Source organism: Colias philodice, chromosome 2, assembly GCF_061535455.1.
Source record: "Colias philodice isolate Cphi_HAF_F1 chromosome 2, ilColPhil1 Martin Lab GWU primary, whole genome shotgun sequence".
In the NCBI taxonomy this organism is placed as follows: Eukaryota; Metazoa; Arthropoda; class Insecta; order Lepidoptera; family Pieridae; genus Colias; species Colias philodice.
The window spans coordinates 2894797-2918987 of record NC_143087.1 but is presented as its reverse complement, the minus strand read 5'-3'; the positions used below and the strand labels follow the sequence as shown (position 1 = coordinate 2918987).

General features: G+C 30.9%; 1 protein-coding gene across 1 annotated transcript; it reads right to left on the bottom strand.

The window, feature by feature from the left end:
• Window positions 1-1108: 1108 nt before the first annotated feature.
• LOC149490221 (carbohydrate sulfotransferase 11) lies at window positions 1109-23724 on the bottom strand. Its single transcript, XM_089701240.1, has 4 exons — window positions 23226-23724; window positions 22627-22884; window positions 20527-20731; window positions 1109-2475 (listed from the first exon to the last, which is right to left on the bottom strand). The coding sequence occupies exons 1-4, from the start codon at window positions 23475-23477 to the stop codon at window positions 2243-2245; spliced, it is 948 nt and encodes a 315-aa protein (XP_089557366.1). The 5' UTR covers window positions 23478-23724; the 3' UTR covers window positions 1109-2242.
• Between the last annotated feature and the right edge of the window lie 467 nt (window positions 23725-24191).

Sequence of the window (24191 nt, the reverse complement as noted above, 5' to 3'; positions counted from 1 at the left end):
CTATGCGAGATTTGCATCATTACCGATATTTGCAAAATAAATCTATTTTTAGGATACCTACTGTAGTCGTAAAATTTCAACATACGTGACTGGTTTGCTGAAAATTGCAAATAGTTTCAAAATTAGATGCTATGAAAACTAAAAGATTTCTATATAAGTTAATTCCTTTTGGTTCTCTACATGTTTTCTCTCAGTGTTTTCTTAAAAGCAAGCTTAGAAACAGCTGTTACGATTCAGACTTTTAAATTTATTTTTATTTATCGGAGTATGTTAATAATTTAATATTGGATAGATATAGATTATATTATAACCTCTGTGAAAATCATTTCGTCTACTAATAAAAATCACACATAATGCTGATAAAAATTTAAGCAGGTTAATCAAATGCATTTAAATTTTTGTTCATAATTATGATGATGACTAAATAAATTTATAAATCTGTTGTTGCATTGTTGCTTATTTGGAAAGCTGACATAATCATTTTCACTATTACGTAATTAATTATATAATTATAATTTTAAGCATAATTGCTATACATGACCATGTAGAGCAATTATTTAACACTAGCGGTCCGCCCCGGCTTCGCCCGTGGTACATATTTCGCAAAAAAAAGTAGCCTATGTCCTTTCTCGGTTATCAAAATATCTCCATACCAAATTTAATGCAAATTGGTTCAGTAGTTTAGGCGTGATTGAGAAACAGACAGACAGACAGAGTTACTTTCGCATTTATAATATTAGTATGGATTAAAATATTGAACTTGAATTTATAAAAACAATAATTATTATCTACTACCAAACCCGGCGAACTCCTATTCGCCACCAGATGGCTCCGTTTTATGTAACATTTCATTTTTTCCCGCTTTTCTGTTGAAATTTTTCCCGAATTTTCAAAACCGTGGAAATCGGTTCGTGCGTTCTGGAGTTATAGCGTCAGGAAGGAAAACCCGACTTATTTTTATATACCTAGTAGAGATTTCATGTAGGATGTCATAATTTAATCCCATTTTAACAAAATAGTAAATTATTTATAATTTGCCCAATTTTTCCATCTCACATTTAATAATCACAATATAAAGGAAGGATTAGAAACGAAGAAAACACCAAAACATATTCAACAATTTATTGCATACACTTATAACAAGGTAATTTCATTAATCTACTTAGGTACAACAGATCACTGTACTTGGTTTTATTTATTACAATTATTACAATAATTGTACATACAATGTACATACCTACATTAATTATATATAATCACAATGTACAATTTTATATAATGCACTCATTCGATTTAAACAATTGTTTGGAAGTAAACACACAAATATTTTACACCTTATAATATACACAGAGATTCTTCGTAATTATAATACATATACATATATAATACATACACAAAATTCTCGTATTTCTAACCAAACTCATTCGAAACAGCTCGACCGATTCTTATGATTTTTTTGTGTATTTGGTAGTTTTGAGAATGGGTCGTAAACTTTTTAATATCCCTAGAGTTAAAGGAATATTTTTAAAACAAACTAACCAATTTATCAATTAATAAAACAACAATTAAATGATAAAATTGTGTGGAACTGAAGTAGCATCATTGTTATAAAATTACATAAAAATATCGCGAAAGATTAGATATTTCATCTATAATATACAGATTGCTGAATTAAATTCGACAATCGTACTACTGAAATATATTTAAAGATATCATTTGATAATTCTTTATAATTACGATACACTGTCCAAAGAGAAGATAATATTAGAATCAGTAATTCAGTTGGCTTTTGAAAAATTTCATTCGAATTTAATTTATATATAGTTATATTAAACGTTTTAAGATTAATATTTATATAAAATATAACCATCTGTGTGTCTATCACGAAAGGAATCTCACTTGTGCTTGACTATATAAAATATTAAAATTATAGTATGCACATTTAAAATAACCATCAAAATGTTGCATATATCTCATATTTCAATATTACGGTACAATCATACGAAAATAATTAATTATATTTTACTTCAAATAATGAAGCTGTTTTTATCAATTCTAAAAGTTCCTAGAAAAATAGACATTTAAAATGTTATTGGGAAATAGTTGCAGCAAAAATTACCCATTACCACTGGGGAATGTATTACTTATAATATTTTGTATAAAATAGAGCAGTGTGTTCCCTACCTTACATAATTTAATTTCTATAGTCGTGTGTTCACTCCCTTAACAATAACACCCAAAATCAACCCAGATCAAAACCAACAATATTATCTAGATCGTAATTAAAGATTCTATAATCATATTTGTATAGTTTATACAACCTTCGTATTAAGGGTAGTTCCAATTGTGAGAAATAAGAGCGTAGTTTCTGCGCAGTGCCCGAAGTATGTGCAAGTCGCGGGAACTGTACTATGTTGGAGGCGTTGATCGTGTGCAGGGCTAGTAAGGAGTCGTCTAATAGTGTTTCGTATTTACCTGGAAATAAAGGCTATATTACAATGGTGGCTTGTGAAAGCTTCCAAAACATGACAGCAGAGGTGTACATTATTTGAAATGAGTATTCACAAATATAACAATAGATAGAACTGAAAAAATAACTTAATAATAATTATAGATAAGTGCAGAATATCCCATTGACCACCGAGCGGCCCGATCGGGCCACGACACAATAGATTTTCTATTGTGTCTGTGATTCCGGGGGCTGATGGAATATTATATGTGCTTTTTTATTGATCGATGATAGTAAAGTTAGAAGAGCTTGGTTGTAAAATTCAACGTGTTATGAACAATATTATACTATTGTAAAAATATCATCTTGAGATAAATGGGACCTACAAACCTAAAACCTACAGAACATATTGTTCAAAAAAGTTGTAACTAAAAAAATGATCTCTTTACATTCTTCAATGTCTATAGACTATTTAAAAAAATTATTTAAGTTAACGGCTCTATTCTAAGGGAATGGTTATATTTATTAATTATTTATATAGCACTAGACGTCCGCCCCGGCTTCGCCCGTGGTACATATTTCGCAATAAAAGGTAGCCTATGTCCTTTCTCGGGTATCAAAATATCTCCATACCAAACAGACAGAAAGACAGAGTTACTTTCGTATTTATAATATTAGTATGGATTTTACTGAAGTAATCGGTATAAATTACATTTTTGCTGAATTTCTTATATTAAACCTACACACTCTACCAGCTCTACCAGCAGATTTACCTAATCTTACGTCACCGCTCTTAATGCGAATTGCCAGAAATAACAGTTATCGCAAATATTCCATATTATTAAATTAACCTGACTAGCTCATTTCCCGTTTTCGGACGAAATTAAAAAATTCCTTTAAAACTGATTCAATATTTTTTTTATACGTGACACACATTCTTACATACAAATCTCTTCTTATCTATACTAATATTATAAAGCTGAAGAGTTTGTTTGTTTGAACGCGCTAATCTCAAGAACGACCAGTCCGATTTGAAAAATTCTTTCGGTGTTAGATAGCCCATTTATCGAGGAAGGCTAGGTATACCACAGTATTACAATATCTAAATATTGTAATACTGTGGCTATAGGATATAATATCATCACGCTAATACCAACAGGAAAGGGGCACAGCTATTTTTAAAAAGATTCATAAAACTTAAAGATATAATATTATTTCCAAGATACTTAAAGTTAGTTGCAGTTACCTCGCCTCACGGCACGTTACGACAATAGGTCGCGAGTTCAAGACCCGACCGTTATTTACTAAAGTGCATACAATAAACCTCCAAATTGTACGAAGGCGAACACAAATTTGACATTATGTTGCCCATATTTGCGTGAAACTTAAAGGAAAACTTGTTTGCTAATTATTAATTACTTATGAAATTAAATATCTAGTCAGATCTTTAATAAAAAAAGTGTCATCATCTTCCATTACAATATGAATGCAAAAGAAACACATAACAGAACTATACAAAATGCTTAATTCTAGTTATTTCAAAATTTCAAAAATTCAAATATGTACTATAAAAAAATATTTATAATATCCGAGTTAAAAAAGGTAAGTCTTAAGGGGGCGCATAAAGCAAAATAACCAATCTTCTATTAGATGATACGTGTAATATGCAAGACCAAATCTAAAAAATAAAATATATATCAAACTAGATGATATGTTCAACGATTCTGTTTAATCAAAAACATAAAATATTAAAATTTACTCGATAAAAAAAAATCACCAAGTTAGCTCTAATTTTCACACTTTTACGTTTTCTACTTGACATGGTAATACTTATTATGATTTTTTTTTTCATAAACAATTATATTAAAACATTTGCAAGATATTTGTCAGAGCATTTTGTGTAATTACTTTTAGTTTTGGTTTTATCTGCGATAAACCACTTTTATCGTGACAAAATCAGACGTTTATCTCGAGAAAAAAAGAGCGCCAAAAGTGGTTTATCGCAGATAAAACCAAAACTAAAAGTAATTACACAAAATGCTCTGACAAATATCTTGCAAATGTTTTAATATAATTGTTTATGAAAAAAAATCATAATAAGTATTACCATGTCAAGTAGAAAACGTAAAAGTGTGAAAATTAGAGCTAACTTGGTGATTTTTTTTCATCGAGTAAATTTTAATATTTTATGTTTTTGATTAAACAGAATCGTTGAACATATCATCTAGTTTGATATATATTTTATTTTTTAGATTTGGTCTTGCATATTACACGTATCATCTAATAGAAGATTGGTTATTTTGCTTTATGCGCCCCCTTAAACCGTGAATAAAAGATAACACAGTACAGTGTCTGATATTTCCGACAGGCGATAATATCATGACTTGAACAATATAACCAGTCAATCAAGAATCGAATTTATTCATATTATACATTATTAACACTTGCTACTATCAAGTTGACTATCAATATTCAATAAGGTTATTAATGCTGCTAATATTTAAATATAACTAACTCATCATTTTATATCGATAACATCTTAATATATATATAAATCTCGTGTCACAATGTTTGTCCTCAATGGACTCCTAAACCGATTATAATAAAATTCGCACACCATGTGCAGTTCGATCCAACTTGAGAGATAGGATAGTTTAAACATGTAGGTACCACGGGCGAAGCCGGGGCGGACCACTAGTAACATATTATATTTGGTTAAGTATCAAAGTTCAGCGTAATTTTTTATCGATAAATTTGGCCTTTAAATTTGTAGTTTTTAATTCTCTTTATAGGAACTATGCAGTATGCTAGTTATCACTGAATTTGTAGCGTACTAGCTTCCCGCCCGCAGCTTCGTCCGCTTTGTCTGAAATTTTCTCGAGAACCAATCTAGTCTCTATCACTACATAGTATAAAACAAAGTCGCTTTCCCTGTCCCTATGTCCCTATGTCCCTTTGTACGCTTAAATCTTTGAAACTACGCAACGGCTTTTGATGCGGTTTTTTTTAATAGATAGAGTGATTCAAGAGGAAGGTTTATATGTATAATAATATCCATTAAATAGTGGAGAAGTACTGTTATTTTTGAGGTTTCTAATGTGATGTCGTAAAAAAATTACATTTTTTCCGCTTACATTGCAAACGCAGGCTGAACCCTACGAGTTTTATCAAAATAATGTACTAAGTATTATACACATTGAAAAGGTCAACAGAAAAGTCCGCGATGGTACATGTCTATCTCTTATGGATAACCCACAATAACTTTTTTTTGTCATTTACTTTTTACGACAAATAATGGCTAATTTTCGATGCGATTTTAACCAATACAGCATTAATCCTTAACCAATTAAATACCTTGAATACATTGTTCATTTAATATAGATCTATATGGCCCTTTACACCGTATGATTTAAGTGAATATTTTCGAAGATATTACAGATTTAAAAATTGCGGGACGTAGCGTTTGCGGCGGTCGCGGTACCAGCCGGCCGCGGCCGCCCGGCTATCTATTTTAAATACCCGTGCGAAGCCGGAGCGGGCCGCTATGTTTTTATATACAACGTTCACAGTTTTTCTGTAGTGTATTTAGTATCAGCATTGCACCCGTGCGAAGCCGGGGCGGGTCGCTAGTCTACTATAAATCCGCGTCTAACTCTGGTGTGTAGTTTTAAGCATACATAAGGACAGACAGACAGCGGGAAGTGATTTTATTGCATACTGAGTGATTAATAATTCTTATTTTATTCTGATAATAGTCAGTTATTAATAAATTATTTTATTCTAAACAATATTGTATGTCCGCATATAAGTTTCAGTTTTTGCATAAGAGCAACAACAAGCAAAAATTATGCAATCGATAATATCGATAATCGATTATATACATTTAAGTTTTATTAATAGTGGATCTGTTGAGTCGTTTTACATATTTGATATTTCTAATAATATCATAGAGATAAAATAAGAATAATCCCACGAAAAACAAGTTAGGAAATTATATTTTTTCCATACTTTGAATTAAAGTATTTTGTGAGTTGACTTGTTTCAAAAGAATATTGCACGCCTCATAAGCGAAGCGTTGAGGTGGGTACTACTGTCACTTCGTGCAAAACATCTGATTTTTCAAACTTAAAATGTCTTTATGTATCATACATTGCACTTGTAAGATAATACATACACACACATATTAAGAAAAAACACTATTTTTGACATTCATGATATTTTTGATGTCATTTTTGTTATTTAAACTAGTTAAAAAACAGTTTAAAAAAGTTCTGTCTTGGACGTCCGTGTGTCTGTATGTGCGGAGGATTTTCTTGTTAACACGATAGCGACCGAAATACTTTACTAATCGAGTCTTTTGCACGCCTCATAAGCGAAGCGTTGAGGTGGGTACTACCACAGTATTACCATTATTTCCTACAGTAAGGAATCGCCTTTGATGTCGCGCGATGCCGCCGCCAGCGTAGGTAATGACGCTGCCACACGAAAATACGCTAGGGTTGCAACAAATGGGAAATAAAACAATTGTGATTATTAATATTATGATGAAATCTTTATTCATATGTACATTCAAAATAATTGCGATTATTAAATCTGATGTAATTATTTGTTCATAAATATACAGGGTGTAATCGTTAAGTGTGCACAGGCGATTATTCCGTAACTATTACAGATATCAAAAAACTTTAAACTGATATCGAAAGTACTTAACCTAATGAGTAAAATGGCCATAATAAATTTTTAAAAATAATACGAGATATATCTAAAAAATTAACTTTAAGCCCTCCCATACATTTAGTATGAAATATGAATATCCCATGTACATGGGTTGATCCAAAAGTAATGATAATCAATATTAAACAAGGTCATTACAGTTAAAATAATTATGTATTTCTCTAGATAGTCTTCTAACTAGATAAATACTTCGATATTTTTTTTCCTTAACTTAGAAAAAAAAAACTTTGACTTCATCTACAAAAACCCCTCAAAATCGGCCATCACTTCGCTGTCGTCTTAAAATTTCTTATATCGACGGTGTTTCTTGTGCCGAGGTAAGAGAGAAGAGAGAAGATTAACTAGGAGCTAGATCTTACAAACAGGGTGGGTGTTCAAGCATTTTCAATGCCGATTTTTGATTGGCAGCCATCGCAACTGACGCTTTGTGATCTGGTGCGTTGTCTTGGTGAACCAACATTCAAGACCGAAGTTTGCCATGTCTCTTTTTCTTACTAACCTACCCGCAATCTTTTAATTTGGTCTGTGTAGTAAGAGCCCTGTGTAGTAGTGGCTACCTTCTTAAAATATTCCACATTTCTTCAGCGTCCCAAAAAACTACGGCTTTAATCTATCCCACTAATTTTCACTTTGAAAATCTTCACCGTCACTTTGGAAGCTCGCATCCAGGCCATTGATTGTTTCTTGGTTTCAGCATAAACATGGTGAACCCAGGTAACGCCCATGGTCACAAATCGTGACAAAAAATTATCCTGATCTCATTAAAAATTTAGAAATTCACCCTCTAAATGTCGAATCGTTGTTTCTTCTTTTCGTCGGGAAACATTCTGGCTCGCACTGTTCACATTAAAATTAATGTTAATACTTGGAAACGTGGCCTGTAGGTATAATTTTTTTGTGATAACTTAGTGATTACATGAGCAAGCATAAAACATTTATTTTATATTTTTATGTGCACAGGAAATACCCAATTATCATTACTTTTGGATCAACCTATACATTTAATATGAAAGATTTTAGCTTTTTTTTTGTTTTTTTGGTTTTCTGCTTTAATTACTTCGCAAATTTGGAGGGAAGTTCATTTAGAAACTGTAAATAGACCTCCTCATTGTATTGCACAATAAGGACGTCACTTCGAAAATCTACTATGAATACAAAATGTATGGGAAATAAATTGTATGGGAGCGTTTAATGTAACATTTTTGGTTATTTCTCGTTTTATTTTTAAAAATTTATTATGGCCATTTTACTCATTAGGTTAAGTACTTTCGATATCAGTTTAAAGTTTTTTGATATCTGCAATAGTTACGGAATAATCGCTTGTGCACACTTAACGATTACACCCTGTATAATTACAGATATTGCACTGTTAAATATTATTTACGTGGACACTTTATTTTTGGATGTTCTTAATTGTATATTATAACATTTAACTAAGTAATGCATTCGCATTGGGATGTACAATCTGATTAGAAAATAATGAGGACAACATATATACATAGCTTTGATTTTAATTCAACAGATACAATTAATACAATCTTTCTGAAATATTGTTTCCTTCTGGGATTTCAATGTAGATTTACATCCGTAAACCGAACAGTTTGTGCGCGCCATAATAGAATATGTAAGTACCTATGTATAATAAAATTATTACACAAAAAATACGACTGCGACATCCTTTCGCGCTAGGTAAAGCAAACTAAGCGTGTTTGCTTTACGCGGCCCGCGTCGCCCGACCCCCGCCAGTTCCCCTCCGTTTCTCTGCACAAGTACATTCGTCGCACTACTGTAGGAAATAATGGTAATACTGTGGTACTACTGTCACTTCGCGCAAAACATCTGATTTTTCAAACTTAAAATGTCTTTATGTATCATACATTGCACTTGTAAGATAATACATACACACACATATTAAGAAAAAACACTATTTTTAACGTTCATGATATTTTTGATGTCATTTTTGTTATTTAAACTAGTTAAAAACAGTTTAAAAAAGTTCTGTCTTGGACGTCCGTGTGTCTGTATGTGCGGATCCTTTTTCTTGTTAACACGATAGCGACCGAAATACTTTACTAATCGAGTCTTTTTTTTTCTCTTACGCTTGAGTATGCTCAGGAATAGAACCCTTTCATTTTTCAGGGTCTGATTCGATGTGGTTTAATTGTTATTAAATAAACAAAAATAATAATTAATAAATATTTATTAAAAAAAAATTATGAGGCGTGCACTTTTGGATTTTCCAAATTATTTTTTTCTCTTATGCTTGAGTATGCTCAGGAATAGAACCCTTTCATTTTTCAGGGTCTGATTCGATGTGGTTTAATTGTTATTAAATAAACAAAAATAATAATTAATAAATAATTATTAAAAAAAAATTATGAGGCGTGCACTTTTGGATTTTCCAAAATTATTTTCTACAATGCAATTAGAACGTGCGTCACATCCAAAGCTTTTTATGTCAAGTGGTAACTATCTTATTATTTAAGGTGACGTCACAAGGCGCAGTAACGACACTTTAATTTAATGTTCGTGTTTGATATAGCAATTATCAAACGACATCCGACAAAAACAACGAATTCATGAACCTTTGTTTCACAATTCTTAGTACTTTTGTATAGTTTAGTATCCATTTTTGTATTAATAAGGATGCCATTCGAAACATACCTATTTTTTGTCTAACTCTAGTGTCTGTCAGGCAAGAAAATTACGTATTGATTATTTATTAATGTAATATATAGTAATTACGACGTATCAGCATTATTTATTATGTAAAAAGATTGTAAAGAGGTTGAAGATTTATTTAACATCAATTTAGCGAATATTTTGTAGTTTGACAACTAACGTTAGTCTGTATAATTAAAATTAAAGTCCAAATTCAATTAAGAACAGAGATTATGTGCAGATGCAGTTATCATACTGTAATCTCACAATTTTCATTTTTATTATACTTTATACGCTTCCATGAGGATTTTAATTACACACAATGCGTACATAAACTCCATTAGAAAATAACTGGATTACGAAGAAATTAATTGTAATCATTTATTAACGCAGCATGTACATAACAAGACAAGGTAGCTCATTATTTTAAGATTTTAGACTTAATTGATTGATTTACACGTTTATTTTGCATTTTAGCATTGACATTGAAAATAAGTGAAATTCTTAAACATGTTCAATAAGAAGGGATCTTTAACAAATTGTAGGCCTTCTTTCATCTTATTAAGAAGCGCGACCAAAAGAGACCATGTTGATGGTGAGAACCAGGTGATCACCTGATTGTAAACGACCACCAAATTAATATAGGATGGAAGCTTAATTTCATTGGGGTAGAAAGGATTGACGATGGTAATAAAGAAAAAGACTGGGAACGTTAAGAAAAAGTCAATGACCCCTTTGCTATACATACCAGCATTACCATAAATCCAATCCACATCAAGACGAAGCTTGTTTTACTACAATTTGTGTCATAAACACTAAATACACACTTTAGTTTCTTCAACTGTGTAACTCTTGCATATAATAAATAGAAATCTAGGTCAGAGGGTCGATTCCAGGTAATATAGCGGCTTATACGGGAACCGGACCTAGAGAACTGCATACCTCACTATACACAGAATATTATACTATAGGTTGTAGTGTCGTGTTGGTTAATGCATACTAATTCATAATACGATACCATCTCTTATATGATATGTTGCTAGTTCACATGGTTGAAATATGAGAAGTTAGTAAAAAATGTAGTTTCATGAACTATAAGCATGGGAAAGGATGTGATAGTCAATGTTCTACTGACTTTTGGATTTGTGTATTTTTATAATTCTAATGGAATTAATTTTCGTTTCATTCATATCATTGTGTTGTTTGGTTGCAATAAATCTTTTTTGTATTGTATTGTATTGTAAAATGTGGTTTGAAGAGCTATATCGCATCAGAATAGATGTGATTCATAAACTGACTTTCGTAATCATAAATTTAAATCCAATTTGAATAAAATTTATGCTACTTATGGACCAAAACGTACGAAATGACACCAAGAGCGGAGTGGTTTTAGAGATAAGCGCAGATAAACAAGATACGATAATGCAATAGTTTTACTTATTACAATATTGGTGTTATTAGGAAATAAGTTTTATTAATTTCAATAAATTGAATAAACAGTAATACAAACTTCACTACAGATAAACGACATTGCACTCTACTTTATTAATTCGTGTTTAAATAAATTCAATTTTTTCAATATCACAAAAGAATTGTTATGAGTAACGGCATTAAGAGAAATCAGAATTTAATAAACAATCCACAATCGATAAGAATATTTTAATTATTATTGCTTGCATGCACTGTCGCTTCCACAGCCGCAATTGTTTTAACTTTGATAGCAACTGAGTCATAATAATAATTTTCTTCCAATGCATTTTATCTTATCTTACTTTTTTAATGTGCTATTAATGCTATACCTAAGCTTAAATACACTTTATTGATCCTTATTAACTTTTAATCAATTACAAAAGTAACTTGGCCTACTTTTTAACCGACTAAAAAAATGAGGCTCTCAATTCTACTGAACCTATCTTATTCTATGTTAGCTGGGTACCTCATAAGTCATAACTTTAAAGGATAAAAAACTTATTATTGATTTTTCTGATAGTTTATTTAAAGCTGGCGTTTGTAATGAGGTTGATTCGATGCCAAACCAATTGTTCCAAACCTGACTAGAAGTTTTGTGTAATCCTATTGATCCATTGAAATGTTACATTTTTTAGCCCTAACCTTGCATTTTTTAGAGGACGCAATTTTGTTTTTTTGATGTGTAGGGGGGTCAGTGTGAAGCTAAAACCAAGTTTGTGGGGTCGCCACCCTTGTCCCACGGCCGCCATCTTGAAAATAGCGGTTTAAATGGTATTTACGATATATCTCTTAAACTATTTAACTGATAAAAAAATATCGTTAACATTATTTGTTGCAAATTAAATTCTCTACAACTTTGGTGTAGTAACTTTTAGTCGTAGAACTATAAATAAAAAAGTTATAAGCGAAAATGTTCAGAAATTAGAGCCATTTATATTTTTCAATAAAACTTTTTTTTATCATTTTACGAAGAAATGATATCAGACCATTTTTGTAGATTGTTTTTCGAGGAGCAACTTTTATGTACAACATTTTTTCATAACGTCAATAACTAAGGTTTTACAGCGCTCTGAAGTGAGTACTATTTTTTAGTACTCTTAACTATACATATATTGGCTATTGGCTCTTTTCTCATACTCCAGAACAATAGAAGCACACTGCAGAACATTTCAGACCTGCTTTTCGACGTAAAAAAAGTCGCGCTTCCAAACTCTACCTCCTGGGTGGTGGGGAAAAGATTCAATAATTAATTATTAGTGATATTGCAAAATTTATTATTAAAAATATTATAATAACAAAAAAAAAACATTACTGATGACAAATTATTATTAGTACACACATAATATAAGTATACTGTATAGTTCAGAGTACTGGAAATTAGTACTCACTTCGGAGCGCTGTAAAACCTTAGCTATTTAATTAATGAAAAAATGTTGTATATAAAAGTTGTTCCTCGAAAAACAATCTACAAAAATGGTCAAATATCATTTCTACGTAAAATTATAAAAAAAAGTTTTATTGAGAAATATAAATATCTCTAATTTATGAACATTTTCGCTTATAACTTTTTTATTTATAGTTCTACGACAGAAAATTGCAGGATCAAAGTTGTAGAGTATTTAATTTGCAACAAATAATTTAAACAAATTTTTTTTATCAAATAAATAGTATAAGAGATATATCGTAAAAACCATATCAACCGCTATTTTCAAGATGGCGGCCGTGGGACAAGGGTGGCGACCCCACAAACTTGGTGATAGCTTCACACTGACCACCCCTACACATCAAAAAAATAAAATTGCGTCCTCTAAAAAATGCAACCCCAAATGTAACTTTTCAATGGACCATATGAATTAAAAAATATATTTTTTGTTAAAACACTGATTATTTTTCAAAAATCCCAATCAAAGCGATCGGAATTTGGAACGCGGTCCTTCTCTAGTACAAAATTAAATCATAACCGTTTAGACTTTAGACCACCCTTTCGATCGTAATACAACTAATACCACACAATCTGTTCCAAGCTATTTACCACAAGCTGTGTTTATCTCGCACATCTCAGAACAACCGCGGTTCAAGGCGCTCTGCTATTGAAAACTGTCAATTATATGAACATAATTTATTGATAAGCTTTTGTTTGATATAAAACCTGAAGAGGTTCACTGGGGAGGGAACTTATTGAGGTCAACTTATAGACAAGATTTCATTTAGCGTTTAGTAATGTTTAGGAATGATAACATCTATTAATTTATATTGTTGTATTATGAAAGAATTGTTAACAGTTATAAATTGTCAAGAAGCCACATTCTGCGACATCATAATAAATAATAATCATCAGCATCAATCATGCTCATTATAATGTACTAAACTGGCTGGCTGATCATAATCTGCTAAGCTGGCCAAATTGTTGAACAACTCAATTCCACTTCTACTGTTGTAAAATTATTATTGTATTATTATCGTAGTTTTATAACTTTTTTTAATAAAATATAATGATTATTCTCCCATATGGACGCATAAAAAAACCAATTGAAAATTGAAATATGTGGACACACGAAAAACGTTAGAGCTTATCACACTTCAGGTATTTGAATACATAGGTTCATTACAGTATACATGCTTAACTACAAAATTACCTCTTAGCAGGCGGTTAATAACCAGCTAAAAAAATTAACTCTAAAATATTTCCATATGCCACATATACAATATGTATATTTTATATACCTACGAGTCGTTAAATCTCGTTGTTGACATCATTGATTTATTACATCGAGATGCTGTCTCGCCATCGTACATTATAAAAACAAACGAGTTTTGATTTTTTACTAACTTCGGTTAAAGTTACTTGTGAATTGTGATATAACATAAGCAAGGTCAACAATATCAATTTGCATTTAATAATATTTGTCGTCTGAACTTTGGTTTTAGATAGGTATTAATATGAAACTGTGAAGCTTGACTATGACATCTCTCTATGTAAAATAATATTCGCACGCAGAAGGTACCATGGCAGAAGGCAGCATACGCAGTCATAAATTCATCAGAAGTATGTTGCTGTTATTATGTTTAATTTTATATGTTTTGAACATTTGAACGAATAGAATTTTTGTCTTAGGTCTACAAAATTGATTGAAACATTTATTTATCTGGAAAACTACATAATTTTGGAAAATTTTATCGTCTTAGCACGATATTATTTAAATATTTTAATACTTTTGCAATTTAAACGACGTGTTAAGAGAATAAATATGGAGACTTAAGTCGGATCTAGTAAAGTAACAAATGATCTTGTTGTAAGATACATAAACAAAAGACATGAATTCTTCGCTAAAACGGGAATATCAACTGACAGACAATAAAAATGCTACATCCGCTTTCTCTGCATATCTAGAGGAAACTTGCTTGTAATAAATTTTATTTTTACCATAACTCGTGAATAGGTACATAAATTATGACATGAATTTAGGTCTCGTTTGAATTGTTTGTTCACATCGAGTTAACGTTATTGTTTTTAATAAAATACATAAATTCAAAAAGATATTATCATGATAGGAATTGAATTTTTGAATTCTTTGTATCTGCTTATTTTTTCTACAAAGAGAAGGTTAGAAAATTGTTATTGAACAAGTTTTATCTACTTATTTACGTAGATATCCATAGCCACATCATGACCCTGAAAAATAAAGTTGCTTCGACCTAAATGTCTTTTCCAAAAACCACATTTCAAAGCAAAATATATATTTCAAGCCCAATTTGTATATAACTGGAAAAATATAAGGATAAAAACATTGACAGATTTCTATATGTTTGGGTTTTATCAATACCTACTCTGCGTAAATTACTAAATTACCCAATGTGATAAAAATTGATAATTTCACATCATGAACCGACTGACCTGTAAAGATAGCAAGTTAATAATAAATACTTGAGAATTCCCCGGTGCTGTGTATTAAAGGAAAATGTGCATTTAATTATATTATGCTCTAATTAATAGAAAAAGGAAACCCAAAAAAATCTGTAAGTAAAATCATGAAATAAGATAATTTTCAATCAAAACCGCACATTAATCATTATGCAAAAATATAACCACACAAATACTAATAATAATTTATTATAATTATTCTATATTTAATTTTTTATACGTCTATATGGTTTTTGAATATAAATCTCTTCCTGTATCTCAAGGTTGCATGGAAAATGTCGTTATACGTGATCGAGACTGATCTATGGATAGAGATGAGACAAATATTTACAAGGACTTAATTGGTATTTTTAACATTTTATATTTAACTAGCGGTCCGCCCCGGCTTCGCCCGTGGTACATATTTACGTTTTCTCTACATAAAAACCATCCTCGTACTTCAAGGAATATAATAAAAAAAGAATTATCGAAATCGGTTCAGCCGTTCTTGAGTTATGCGCTTACCAACACATTTTGCGATTCATTTTTATATATATATAAGATAATAAGATTTTTAGCACATCATATTAAAATTAAAATATTGTATTTAACTCTTACCTATATAACTTTAGCTTCAGTCCATTTATGAGAAACGATTTAGTTAAAATCTGAGTACTGGGTCGTTAATGTGGGATTTAATACATACAACATTGAAACATTAGATTTTTTTTTATTTGTAATTTTTAAACATATAAAAAGAAACATTCCATTTCATAATATCATTATGTTTATCGGTTATAGCCTTATAATGGGTAATATATTGCCTATCTACCTATTTAAAGTTTTCGGAACGCGTTAAGAGTTTTAGATTACGCTTATCGTAGCAATAAGTGGTTATCGAGAATAACTATAAGCTGACAAATAATATGACGACATTATGGGGTGACGCAAAACACACCTATTTTTCGGAAATAACGCGTTACAACGTACGTGTACCTATGTGACAAAAACATATTGTGACGTTCAAACTATTGTGATAAACGAACTTCCGTAAAAAATAGAGATGCGTAAGACGTTTACATAAAATTGCATAATTAATTATTGTATCTGGTTAGGTTACGTAGTTTAAGCAATAACGCATAGTAGGTACCTTAAGTAATGTACATATTTATATTAACAGGCTGAAAGCTCTGTTATCTATACTAATATTATAAAGAGGAAAGGTTTGTATGTATGTATGTTTGTATGTACTTATGTATGGTTTTCACGCATAAACTACTGGACCGATTTTGATGAAATTTGGCACAGATAATCTTTAGACCCTGAGAAAGAACATAGGCTACCTTTTATTGCGAAATATGTACCACGGGCGAAGCCGGGGCGGACCGCTAGTATAAAATAAATAGGTAAATACCGTAAGCTCATTGTACTGTGATAAGTTATATTTTATCGATTCTAGGAATTATTCATAAGGAAAAAAGACGTGTGGCACTCGGGGACTGCCGCGGTAAAGCTATTGCATGCTATGCCTTCAAGCCACACCTCCGCGCCAGTCAGAGTGGGGAGCGTGAGGTTTTTTCGTTACGGAATTTCTGGATTCGGTGCCCGCGCTCAAGGCCCGCGATAGAAGCTATGCAATAGCTTAAAACTGAGTTTTTTAAAGAACTGTTTATAATGCTATTAATAGAATTTCAAGTAACATTAAAAAAACGCTATTCCCGCAGCTAATGACCGTTCAAAAACATCAATAATCCATTAAATACAACCACATTATTAATGTACTGAAGATCAATACAAGAACCACTCACATAACTTCTATAAGACCAACAGCATAACCATTCCGACATTGGCCTTCACCCAGCCATTACATAATACAAACACCGTTTGATTCCTCACAGTTCATGTACCTAATCGAATTGAATCCCTTTATATCGTGAGATAATTATTGCAGTTACGTACACGAACAAGAGGTTATATAAATAAATGTCTCGATTAAATATAAACATACATTTGATGTGTTAATTACGCTAAATTACTGTATCAAATGAGTAGTAATTGTTGTGGTTGATTTTATGCGAATTTTATACCTACTTATAGATTTTTTATTAGAATTTATTAGTTCAAACATAAATTAATTATACGATATAAAAAAATATCTCCGAGAGATCTATATGGATATCCTCTTGGAGAGTTCTTTCCTACCTACGCCGCGGCCGAGTTAATTTTCATGGCACTTTTTTCAAGTACCTACTTCAAATCTAAATTTACCAAATTTTAGATCAATTTTTTCATTAGGTTTGAGCGCGAAAGGTTATATTATATCCGCCCATATTTACTTATACATATATTAAAAGGTTCACGTATAAAATTGAACAACAAAAGGTAACCTTAACCCTGCTATGGTAACTCTATCACTACGGTATGGTTGAGCTCTATCATTTTCTACTAACTCCAAAATAGTAAAAATCCAACACAAATGAAGGCCAATACTTTCCCATTCACTTCAGAGCATTGTCATTGTGCATCTGATAGCATCTCAGTCTGCTTTATATCCAAGAGCCTCATATTATGACCTCAAGAGAATCCGTCCATTGTTAGCATTTGGGTTAATTAATATAACGAGATACTTTATATTGTTTTGATTCTTATTCTCTATGTAATAAAGTCTATAATTTCAGTTTTTGTACACCTATACTGTGATTCTTATTCTATATGCAGTTGCGTTTATTATTATAGTGCTGGACTAATTAAAACTTATGTTTTTGTCCTAATTTACAGAGTTTCAGCAAAAAGGTGTGCTAGGATATTTAATTAAAATTTCGTAAATTAGAACAATGATCGTGGGAATACTTTGTAGATGCAACCGGCTATTTATTTTCGTGTAATTTACAAAAAGCACTGAACCCTTTTTTTAACCTATGTTACCATAACGACGGAAGGTTCTCAATTCGTTGCTTAATTTTTCTACATTTTTTTAGTAGATATAATTTTTCAAAGTCGGTTAAAACGACTATTATAGTCAACTAAATCAACGGATGCGGATTTTATCAGCTCATTTTATTTTATGTAAACTACTTCAAACAATAGACATAAATTTACTGAACCGATCTAGAAACTGTTCTAGTATGTAGAGATACTGTGATTCATTCACAAAGAATTTGCATATGGGTCGAATGTAGGTAAGTTATTATTTTGTAGTAAATTGTGTAATAGAAGCCAATTGTTGTTGTATTTGGATCACGGTTTATTGTTACAACTTCTATAAAATAATCAACACATGCCCTACATAAGTAACCTATATAATTATCAAACATTAAGATTTTGACCTCATAGCAGTATGAAGATTATCAAATAAATTACGTAAGTAAGTACATGTAAGTTCAATGTCATAACCATTTTTTGTGATAAATTTTGTTTCATGTTGAATATTGAAAAGTAATTAGTTAACTAATTCACTACGCAGTATTTCTATATAAAGAACTTAAAATGTTGAATTTTCTTTAAAAATTGTTGTTACCATCAAATAACTATTTTATGATAACGGCACCAGACTATAGGATACCGCTAGATGCATTAAATAGAATCTTGTGCAAATATACAACTTTCATAAATTATAAATAGTTACCACGTAACTAACTTAGAATCAATATTTATAAATACTGTAAATATGTAATTAATTTATTAAACACGTCATAATTATCTGTCGCTTGAATTACCTAATTATTTTACCTTTGTTCAATTAAATTAAAAAAAATGCAATATTATTTCCATTTGTTATGAATACTAACCATCTTAGATGTCTTAACACATTTTATTCACTAATTCAAAAATCGGTTTACGGATATAGCGCGCGATAAGGTCGAGAAATTTCCTTGAATTTATACTTAATTCTTTCGTTTATTATGATTACTCACACAAATTCGAAAGATTTTAGATTTAGATAAAATTTTTTGTCAATAAAATCCTTGGACAGAAGGATACCTTGTTATAAAAATCTGCAAAACCTCTACCTCAAACCAATAGGTTCTTACTAGGAAATATACCTTTTTTTGTAAAAACAGTCTTTTAATAATTTATAGTCCGCATGCGGCATTTGTTCATCTTACAAAACCAGACAGCTTGTATCCGCTTTGCTTCTAAAAATAACATCAATTTAAACTCTTCTCATTATGTTTTTTCAATCAACTTCGACAAAACGTGCTTTAGGATATTTAATACTAGCTGCTCCGCGCGGTTTCACCCCCGTGGCTCCACTCCTGTTGGTCGTAGCGTGATGATATAATTATAGCCTATAACCTTCCTCGATAAATGGGCTATCTAACACCGAAAGAATTTTTCAAATCGGACCAGTAGTTCCCGAGATTAGCGCGTTCAAACAAACAAACAAACAAACTCTTCAGCTTTATAATATTAGTAATTTAGTATAGATTTATGTATTAAATATTTATGTGCACGTACGTGGAAGTTGTAGTTAATATTTTATTAAATATTCATAATGGATTGATATAAAAGCTCTTCTAGCTACTTGTGACGAATTTGTTCTAGGACCATGAGAGAATCGTAAAAACTAATCATATTTAAGATTTTTGTTAGCAACGCCCATTTATTGCATACTTAGGCTGCATATCTGATTATTATTATTAATTCCAGACATTTTCCATTCATTTTATACATATTGCGAAAGTAGAAACATTTTCCTATCGTGCAACTTTAAGAAACACACTTAATCAAGCCTATTGTTTTATTTATAATTATTTTAATTTAAGGTACACATTACGAGCCTATTAAATACATTTTTCCCATTCACATTTTTAATTGCATTATTTCATTAATTAATGCCTATACAGTAAAGATCTCTACTTAGCGATAAGACCATTATTTGCACGACTAATGTACTTATTATTTAGTAATCATACGGTGTAATAGAATTATTAATTTTCATTTAGTTCATAAGAAAACCGACTCTTATTAAAACAAAGACGCATTCATACACACACAGCAATAACACTTAAATGCTGTTTAACCAATAATAGTTGTGCCTCACGGTATCATCCGCATAAGGATTTGCTCCTGCTTTTGCAACATTTTTAATTACTGCTCCCCTCCTATTGGTTATGTTTTAGGCACAAAATAATCGTACAATTCAAACCCGTACAAAAAATATGTAATAGTTACTACGTCAGTTCCTAAAATCATAGCGTTAAACCAACCAAGCTCTTCCATCTTTACAACATAAATATATTAAATAAACAAACGAACTTTTCATCATTAATTCTTTACAATATAAATATGTATACGTCTATTTACTTACCAACTAAAGTGTACTTGATAAGGCACGGGTGACATAGATTGGTGATGGGCTGCCAATGTTCATTGTTCACCACATCAGCTAAATCACCAGACTTGTTGGTGAGGAATAGCGCAAATTCCCGGAATGTGACGTCATGCCCGTGTTCGAGCGACTCGTTGCTAGGGTTCTCTCGGTACGCTTTGATGATGCGCTTGCCGACACGATCCTGGTTGCAAATGATTATTTCTTTTTTAGGTATGTTGGGTTGTTCTTTTTTCAAATTCAAACATGTTTCGTTTTTTTTTCAATCCTTTTTTTGCAACCAGACTCCTTTTGTAGACTCTTTTTTGGCATACATAGTAAAAAGAGAGAACATAGCAAATTGAGAAGACTACCGATACAGATTACGGACATTACAAACCATTTTCATGTCAATATCTACTTAGGTAAAGTAATATGATAAAATGTATGCATTCAAAGTTAGTCGAAATAGAGCAGTTTCTTATTTTTAAACGGTGTAGTAAGGATAATAAAAATAAATGCTGAATGATTTATTGATGCGATAAATAGTAATAAACGTATTTATTGGCGAAGTGAATCGTGACGATACCTTAGAACCAGTATGCGTGTATTAAATTACGATTTATAAACATATTTATTTATGCGTTGAACATATTTGTTTTTGGGTACTTCTATTACAAAGGACTATAATTGAAGTGAAGTATATGTTTGTATAGTCAATATGTCTTTATTAATTGTGTTTGTAAATTTGGGTGATTGGTGATACTTCACTACATAGTATAAAACAAAGTCGTTTTCTCTGTCTCTATGTCCCTATGTATGGTTAAATCTTTAAAACTACGCAACGGATTTTGATGCGGTTTTTTTTAATTATAGAGTGATTCAAGGGAAAGGTTTTAGTATATAATTTATTATGTTTTAGACAAAGCGGGCGAAGCCGCGGGCGGAAAGCTCGTATGATATAAAAATACCTAAGTCAGTAAGTAAATCAATGATTGTGTATTCTAACAACACATTTTTAAGGGATATAAATTATAAACTTATAATTATACTTCTTTAAATATGTACATATGGAATATTTTGTTTAATATATTTAGTTGCCTGTGGTATTTTTGTTAATAATATGTATAAAAGTGGCAATTAAAACCAATAGTAAGTAAGTAAGTATTATATAACATTAGTATATGGACATTCAGCTAGATAATAATTCTGAAGAACAAGGAGCATTTGTAAATTCAATATTTATCTTATAATAATATGTACATTGTACATACTTATAATAATTATGCATACTAATTAATTATACATGATCCATTATGATAGTATTTCCTTGACTAAAATAATGTTAATGCTGTCTTACAAAAAAACTGTTAAGCTTTGATTGGCATGTGATTTTAAAATAATTATGATTATAGAATATGCTCAAATTTCTAAGACTAAAAAAAAATAAATGATTGCTGAATTCCTTAAGCATTATTTAGGTATCCTTATAAAACGATTCAGCTTTTGAATAACAACTTAAATATTTTTAACTAAAATATAATCTTATTTCAGTAGTAGAGTCATATACATTGAAATACATTTTTAATGATAAACATTGTTATTGTAACAGCAATCTCATGCGATTGATATTGGCAGCATAAATAGATTTTTTCAACAGCTAATAAATGTCAGACATTATCAAGTATAATTATTGTTGATTGAAGCAACCAAAAACAAGGTCAGTGTAATATAATGAATTCAATGATATTTATAAAATACATATCATTTGTTAATTAAGTTTTGACGGATATTTTTCCTACTGTTACAAAAACTCAGACTGAAAATGTTATTTGTCTTAAAAATAAATGTATGGTATGGTGGCTTCTCTAATAAAAATCCCATGCGGGAATTTTTATACTTAAAAATAATTAAGGACTTCTAATGCAACTGTTTTTCATAGTTTATTTTAAAGAATAAAATAAGTATATAGTTTGGGACCCACTGTCGTACATTAATTGTAAATCATATAATGGACAAATAAATTTATTTCATTTCATTTCATTTCATTTCAGTATATTAGTTACCTGTATTTTTAGAATAAAAGCTCTACCTTCTTACCTGAAAATACTTAGCGCTCGGTGTATCTCCCTCCAATTTATTTCTATACGCAGATAACAATCTCTCAAATGGATTCCGAACAATAATCATCTTATGATAATTCTCCAACATATGGTCCCGCTCTTCCTTTGAAGCTGAACTGAGATTCCGGAACATTCCGGCGCTGTGTGCTAAGTTTCCAGGAATAGCTAGTACATCTGTATCGTTCCATTTGCCACCCAATATCATTAGGATTCTCTTCCAATTTGTGCATGCTACCTGAATGTGTGTGAATAAAAAAAACTAAGTATGAGATTACCGAACTTAAAAAAAAAAATATTTAAAAAAAGGTTGTAAATTAAACAACAAAAACACTACTCTACAGATGTTAATAGTTCATTAAATACAATTAATGATTATTAAAAAATATAGCACTTAATTAGTTAAAATTTTAGTTCATTCAATATTTTATGCAAATAAGTTCATTTAAGTTTAAATGATATAAAATCGAAGTTTAAACAATTTGCATGTGGGATATTACAATGCTCATTAATCAACACACTAAGTTATGAAAATACAGACGCTAATTCGAATATACTAGTTCACCTTGACCACCTCACCTTAGGCACATAGCAGTATAGAAGCTTGTGTTGATCGTCTATCAAAATATGCTCCAACTGACTTGGTGGCAAGTCGTTGAGCGTAAACCTGAACGGAAATCGGTTGCATATCTCCTGTATCAACTCCTGCCGCGCGAGGTTCAGGGACTGTGTCAACTCCAGAGAATGTTCACCCGTCACTTCGTTACTGAGACCGTCCACGCAAAATATTATGCTCACAAACAACACTAAATTCCCGTTTGAGACACGCATCTTTCGCCATTAGACACGAAACACGATAAGTAAAAAAACTTTCTTTCGTAAATCACAGTTTACGTTCTTTAAGTGGGACAGCCGCTAAAATGGGTATATAATTACGATATAATATTCACTGTTTGTGTGACGCTTTTGATTATACTTTTCAGTTATTAAACTTGGAAATATTCATTTTTATTTACGATTTTATTGCGCTAGTCGCGCTAACGATAAACACAACCACCTCACGCGACACTGACAGCGTCACTGACAGCCAAATGCCAATGGCGATTGGGGCGAATTTACAAACTATAAATTCAAATTTGACAGATACTTGACGTCATAATATTAATATTATTGTCGAGCCAATTTAATAGGCAACATTTGACGTCTATCAATTTTATCTTCGGGTGGTAACCTGCTTAAAAACATCGATTAAAGTGAATTAATCGATACGGACTTGAAACATTTGTCAATCGAACTTGAAACACATGTCAATAATTTGATGATTTTTATTCCCAAGTAATCAATGCATTCGATTCTAGATGTCAGATTTCGATTATTAGAGTAACGTCTCTGGTATTTAAAAAGAAAAAAGGTTTATTGACACAAAATTGTAGCGACGTCAGTTCTTTAAATCAGAAATTGTTTATTATGTTTAGAATGGTTTATCAGTAAAATCAAATCCTAAAATTACTTGTATCGGTCATTATTATTATAAACTAGCGGACC